The 7066-nt window shown below is 40.9% G+C and overlaps 1 protein-coding gene across 1 annotated transcript; it reads right to left on the reverse strand.

The window, feature by feature from the left end:
• Positions 1-356: 356 nt before the first annotated feature.
• LOC106578903 (E3 ubiquitin-protein ligase TRIM41-like) lies at positions 357-1705 on the reverse strand. The gene is made up of 2 exons (XM_045701926.1): positions 719-1705; positions 357-623 (listed from the first exon to the last, which is right to left on the reverse strand). Exons 1-2 carry the CDS (start codon positions 1703-1705, stop codon positions 357-359), a joined length of 1254 nt encoding a protein of 417 aa, XP_045557882.1.
• Positions 1706-7066: the final 5361 nt, after the last annotated feature.

Consider the following 7066-nt stretch of genomic DNA (forward strand, 5'->3'; position numbering starts at 1 on the left):
AACACGTTTCGTTTTCAGCGTCGTCAGGTTCGTAATATGTTACATTGGCGATTCTGTGTTGCTTAAACCGCTATGGCCTTATTGGACTCTGATTAAGTCTGTGTAAATGATTGATAGGAGTGATGACCAATGGAGCAGACGTTTTAATGCCAATATCAAAACCATCAAGGTTAAGGTATGGATAGAGTTTCTCAGTGAAGGTGTAGCCAATGAAAGAGTAGATATGAGACGTGGCCTCCACATTATAGAAGGAGACCCGACCCCCCTCATAATCCTCAATGAAGAGAGTTAGAGAAGGAGAGTCGTTTGCCCGACACCTATCCCCTTTCCAGAGTTTCACAGTCCAGAATCCATTCTCAGGGCTCAGTGAACAACAAGGACTCTCTGGCCACTCCTAACTTCCAGGAAATCCTCCCCTCCACCTGCACCTCATAGTAGAATTTCCCAGAGGAGTAGCCCCGTTTTCCCAAGACAGAGTAACTCCAAAGAAACCTACCTGGGTTGTCAGGGAGATTTCTTCTTCTGCCTCCTTTTCTCACCAGTTTCTTGTCCTTGGATACAACGACCCTTTCATATGCTGTATCAGGGTCCAGAGTCACATCCACTGCATACTGCTGCATATTCTTCAGATTGATGTCATGAAAGTGCGCCATTGCTTTAGTGCATCTTTCACAATCGTCTCCAGCCTAGACAAGGAACTTATCAAAACTCTCCTCACATTCCCCACACACAGCTCACAGTGAACACTGATCTCAGACCAGTCCTTGGTATTTGGAGGGGTACACAGGGATGGGAAGCTCTGGAGGATGTGGAGGTGGTCCTCAGTGTGTGAGTGCTGTTCCAACTCAGTGTGTCTCCTACGTAGGTCAGTGATTTCCTGCTCCAGCTCTTTAATAAACCCTTCAGCCCGATTCTCTGCTGCTTTCTGCATTTTCTCAACCTCCTCAATGAACTCAGCCTTGCGTTCCTCAATGGAATCCATCAGATCACTGACGACCTGCAGGCTGTCTGCCATCTCGCTCTGTGCGTCTCTCTTGCTGAGCTCTACTGAGTGTTTGATCTCCTGAACCTTCTCTAGTTGTTCCCTGATCATCTGACGTATCTGTCGCTCCGTCTTCCCCAGCTGAACCTTCCTCTCTCCACACTCTTCCTCTAGAGGGACGGTGTGGTGATTCTTGTGGTCTGTCTCAATGCAGAACTGACACACACAAGTCTGGTCAGTCCTACAGAACAGCTCCAGCAGTCTGTCATGCTTCTTACACATCCTGTCTTCCAGATTCTCCACGAGGTCTATTAACTTGTGCCTTTTCAGGCCGGTGACTCTCTGATGAGGCTGCAGGTGAGTCTCACAAAAAGAGGTTTGACACTCCAGGCAGGACTTCAGGGCCTTACATCGTTTGCCAGTGCAAACATCACAGACCATTTCTCCAAGCGAAGGGAGGGACTCATCTAGGTCTCTCGCTCTCTTCCTCTTAAAATAAACTGCAACATCCCTGAGTGTTGTGTTGGTTTTTAGTTGAAGTCTTCTGTTGAATTTATGCTTGCACAGTGGACACTGACACAGGTCAGTGGTATCCCAGTATCCGCTGATACAGGCCTCGCAGAAGTTGTGTCCACATGGAGTGGAGACAGGTTCAGTGAACACATCCAGACAGATAGAGCACTGGAACTGAACTTCAGACAGGAGACGGCTAGAGGATGCCATTTCTGGAACACAAAATAACAACTATAAAAATATTTACTGGAATGAGTCAGCGTTATACAGTAATTCACTTCCTGGAATGAGTCAGCAGTATACAGTAATTCACTTCCTGGAAGAGTCAGCGTTATACAGTAATTCACTTCCTGGAATGAGTCAGCGTTATACACTAATTCACTTCCTATAATGTATGAAATGCATGAAATGAAATGAAATGTATGAAAATGTATGCATTCACTACTGTAAGTCGCTCTGGATAAGAGCGTCTGCTAAATGACTAAAATGTAAAATGTAAATAATGAGTCAGTGTTATACAGTAATTCACTTTCTGAATACTAAATGTATTGTTAGATGTAAGACCATTTTTGTAGTGATATCAAAACAATTGACATTTTTTACATTATTTTTAGAGATAGACAAAGCTTTTTATCATAAAGAAAAGGAATTAACAAAAGAGTCTACTGTACTATTACCCAGGTAAATGCAATCAGTTTTCTAACTTTGTATTAAATGGGGCAATCAGATTTAAATTAACTATAGATAGCCATGGGCCAATGCCTCATGAGCTTAGTTCAACTGTCTTACCGCAACAAAACACAAAATATTAACTTGTTTTACTCCATTGTTTGTAAACAATGTAAATTGTAAAAATAAAAAAAAAACATCCAAATAAATTGAGTTTGAAATAATTATTTTGATGAGTGGTTACATTTGTCCAGCCCACAAAAAGTGTCAGGGTGACCACTTTTCTGCTGTTTCAATCTCAGATTTCCCCTTTAAAGCAGCAATCAGCACTTGAAACCATAACAAAGCATTTTCCCCGCCACTGTTTCACTAAAAAGCTGAGAGATGGGGCTGGTGAAATACAGTATCTAACCACTGTCAAATTAATTGACAGAGCTATGGATGCAAGGACTGACTGTCCATGATATCAAAATGATAGTTTTAACCATGTTATGAGGCTATATAGTGCGTGTTTACATTGTTTATTATCACTGGGGTAAAACTAGTCAATTTTAGCAACTCGGGTATATTTACATACACTAGCATTGCATTCCATTGTATTGGCTTGCACAAAACAGCCCGCGGGAAGCCAGAAGTGAAATACAATTCCATTTCAACTTACTGTGTTGGAGGGCAGGACGGTTGGTCATTATAACAGTGAGAATTTGAGACAAAATATCTATAGGATCGTATTATTAAACAGACTTCCCAAATGTAGGTTAACCGACTAAACGGTGCCCCGGCACATTGACTCTGTACCAGTACCCCCCTGTATATAGTCTACTATTGTTATTTTACTGCTGCTATTTAATTATTTGTTACTTTTATTTCTTATTCTTTATTTCTTATTCAGATTTTGTATTTCATTTTTTCAATTGCATTGTTGGTTAAGGGCTTGTAAGTAAGCATTTCACTGTAAGGTTGTATTGCGCATGTGACAAATACAATTTGATTTAGTCTGTTGTAGACCTACTTCCTCTCGGCTTAGCTCATGTCAAAATGAAAGTCCGAAAAGTTATTTATTTTTTGTCCACATACAGTGGGGGAAAAAAGTATTTAGTCAGCCACCAATTGTGCAAGTTCTCCCACTTAAAAAGATGAGAGAGGCCTGTAATTTCCATCATAGGTACACGTCAACTATGACAGACAAAATGAGAAAGAAAATTCCAGAAAATCACATTGTAGGATTTGTAATGAATTTATTTGCAAATTATGGTGGAAAATAAGTATTTGGTCACCTACAAACAAGCAAGATTTCTGGCTCTCACAGACCTGTAACTTCTTCTTTAAGAGGCTCCTCTGTCCTCCACTCGTTACCTGTATTAATGGCACCTGTTTGAACTTGTTATCAGTATAAAAGACAACTGTCCACAACCTCAAACAGTCACACTCCAAACTCCACTATGGCCAAGACCAAAGAGCTGTCAAAGGACACCAGAAACAAAATTGTAGACCTGCACCAGGCTGGGAAGACTGAATCTGCAATAGGTAAGCAGCTTGGTTTGAAGAAATCAACTGTGGGAGCAATTATTAGGAAATGGAAGACATACAAGACCACTGATAATCTCCCTCGATCTGGGGCTCCACGCAAGATCCCACCCCGTGGGGTCAAAATGATCACAAGAACGGTGAGCAAAAATCCCAGAAGCACACGGGGGGGACCTAGTGAATGACCTGCAGAGAGCTGGGACCAAAGTAACAAAGCCTACCATCAGTAACACACTATGCCACCAGGGACTCAAATCCTGCAGTGCCAGACGTGTCCCCCTGCTTAACCTGTTGGGTCTAGGGGGCAGCATTTGCACGTCTGGATAAAAAAAAATGTACCCGATTTAATCTGGTTACTAATCCTACCCAGTAACTAGAATATGCATATACTTATTATATATGGATAGAAAACACTCTAAAGTTTCCAAAACTGTTTGAATGGTGTCTGTGAGTATAACAGAACTCATTTGGCAGGCAAAACCCTGAGACATTTTCTGACAGGAAGTGGATACCTGATGTGTTGTATTGACTTTAAACCTCTCCCATTGAAAAACACAGGGGTTTAGGAATATTTTGGCACTTCCTATTGCTTCCACTAGATGTCACCAGCCTTTACAAAGTGTTTTGAGTCTTCTGGAGGGAGATCTGACCGAACAAGAGCCATGGAACGGTGATGTCCCATTAGACACCTGGCGCTACTTCATGTTGGGTACCCTCGTTCCAATACGTTATAAAAGGCTATGCATTCGTCCACCTTGAATATTATTCATGTTCTGGTTAAAAAGGCCCTAATGATTTATGCTATACAACGTTTGACATGTTTGAACGAACGGAAATATATTTTTTCCCCTCGTTCATGACGAGAAGTCCGGCTGGCTTACATCATGTGCTAACGAGACGGAGATTTTTGGACATAAATGATGAGCTTTTTTGAACAAAACTACATTCGTTATGGACCTGTGATACCTGGAAGTGACATCTGATGAAGAGAATCAAAGGTAATGGATTATTTACATAGTATTTTCGATTTTAGATCTCCCCAACATGACGTCTAGTCTGTATCGCAACGCGTATTTTTCTGGGCACAGTGCTCAGATTATTGCAAAGTGTGATTTCCCAGTAAGGTTATTTTTAAATCTGGCAAGTTGATTGCGTTCAAAAGATGTAAATCTATAATTCTTTAAATGACAATATAATATTTTACCAATGTTTTCTAATTTTAATTATTTAATTTGTGACGCTGACTTGACTGCCGGTTATTGGAGGGAAACGATTTCCTCAACATCAATGCCATAGTAAAACGCTGTTTTTGTATATAAATATGAACTTGATAGAACTAAAAATGCATGCATTGTCTAACATAATGTCCTAGGAGTGTCATCTGATGGAGATTGTAAAAGGTTAGTGTATCATTTTAGCTGGTTTTATGGTTTTGGTGACCCTGTCTTTGACTTGACAAAACATTACACACAACTCTTGTAAATGTACTGTCCTAACATACTCTAAATTTATGCTTTCGCCGTAAAACCTTTTTGAAATCGTAAAACGTGGTTAGATTAAGGAGATGTTTATCTTTCAAATGGTGTAACATAGTTGTATTTTTGAAAAATTTGAATTTTGACATTTATTTGGATTCAAATTTGCCGCTCTTGAAATGCACCTGCTGTTGATGGAGTGCACCACAGGTGGCACGCTAGCGTCCCACCTAGCCCCAAGAGGTTAAGCCAGTACATTTTCAGGCCCGTCTGAAGTTTGCTAGAGAGCATTTGGATGATCCAGAAGAGGATTGGGAGAATGTCATATGGTCAGATGAAACCAAAATATAACTTTTTGGTAAAAACTCAACTCGTCGTGTTTGGAGGACAAAGAACACCATACCTACTGTGAAGCATGGGGGTGGAAACATCATGCTTTGGGGCTGTTTTTCTGCAAAGGGACGAGGACGACTGATCCGTGTAAAGGAAAGAATGAATGGGGCCATGTATCGTGAGATTTTGAGTGAAAACCTCCTTCCATCAGCAAGGGCATTGAAGATGAAACGTGGCTGGGTCTTTCAGCATGACAATGATCCCAAACACACCGCCCGGGCAACGAAGGAGTGGCTTCGTAAGAAGCATTTCAAGGTCCTGGAGTGGCCTAGCCAGTCTCCAGATCTCAACCCCATAGAAAATCTTTGGAGGGAGTTGAAAGTCCGTGTTGCCCAGCGACAGCCCCAAAACATCACTGCTCTAGAGGAGATCTGCATGGAGGAATGGGCCAAAATACCAGCAACAGTGTGTGAAAACCTTGTGAAGACTTACAGAAAACGTTTGACCTGTGTCATTGCCAACAAAGGGTATATAACAAAGTATTGAGATAAACTTTTGTTATTGACCAAATACTTATTTTCCACCATAATTTGCAAATAAATTCATTAAAAATCCTACAATGTGATTTTCTGGATTTTGTTTTTCTCATTTTGTCTGTCATTGTTGACGTGTACCTATGATGAAAATTACAGGCCTCTCTCATCTTTTTAAGTGGGAGAACTTGCACAATTGGTGGCTGACTAAATACTTTTTTCCCCCACTGTATGGAGCACAAGTAGGACTTTTATTTTGACATGAGCTAAGCAGAGAGGAAGTGGGTCTACAACAGACCCAAGTTTGGAAAGTCTGTTTAATCATATGCTCCTTTAGATATTTTGGCTGCATTCCAAACACTTAAAAGACACACCCTCTCCCTTCAGCCCTCAAATTCAGTGGACACTTCTGATGAAGTCTGACGAGTTGACACTTGCAGGGCATGGGAAGAATTTATACATTTAAAAATGACCGCTCTTGCCCGGAAATGTGTCACTCGTTCATCCCACGGTTGTGTTTTCAGTCATCATGGAACTGTCATGTGTGCCTTTTATGCACTACAGTCAATTATGATTGCATTTAATATCTTGGCTAGAAGACAACGCATCCGCAGACATCGAATGTTAGCCACCCTACTCTATCAAGTAAATCGACAATTACAACGTGTAAGTGTGATGTCAGGGAAAGTTATGGGAGCAAGTTAACATTTCCAAAAGCTAACCAAACAAAATCATGACTTTTATGATACGTGTTTGAGCCGTCATGTGCATTAGTAGCACAATTTAACTTATTGACATTTGTTTTTACTTACACTTGTATGTTGACTTCTCCATATAAAATGTTGGTTTTAAGTTTTGGCTGATATTTCTTAGCAGATGCATCATGAATTGAATTATGGGGCGTTTCAGGCCCGGAGGGAACATAATTGTACACTCGCAAATTCGATTAAAAACGAAGGCTGAGGGGCTTATGTTGCCAACTTCCCTTGCTTGACTAATCATTTGGACCAGCGATAAAGATGGCCGCGGGGATT

Source organism: Salmo salar, chromosome ssa19 (assembly GCF_905237065.1).
Source record: "Salmo salar chromosome ssa19, Ssal_v3.1, whole genome shotgun sequence".
NCBI classification, from domain to species: Eukaryota; Metazoa; Chordata; class Actinopteri; order Salmoniformes; family Salmonidae; genus Salmo; species Salmo salar.

Coding starts and splice junctions, on each gene's coding strand:
- LOC106578903 (XM_045701926.1), bottom strand. CDS start 1,705: ATGGCATCCTCTAGCCGTCTCCTGTCTGAAGTTCAGTTCCAGTGCTCT. Junction 624..718: donor GTGAGCTGTGTGTGGGGAAT/GTGAGGAGAGTT, acceptor ATCAATCTGAAG/AATATGCAGCAGTATGCAGT.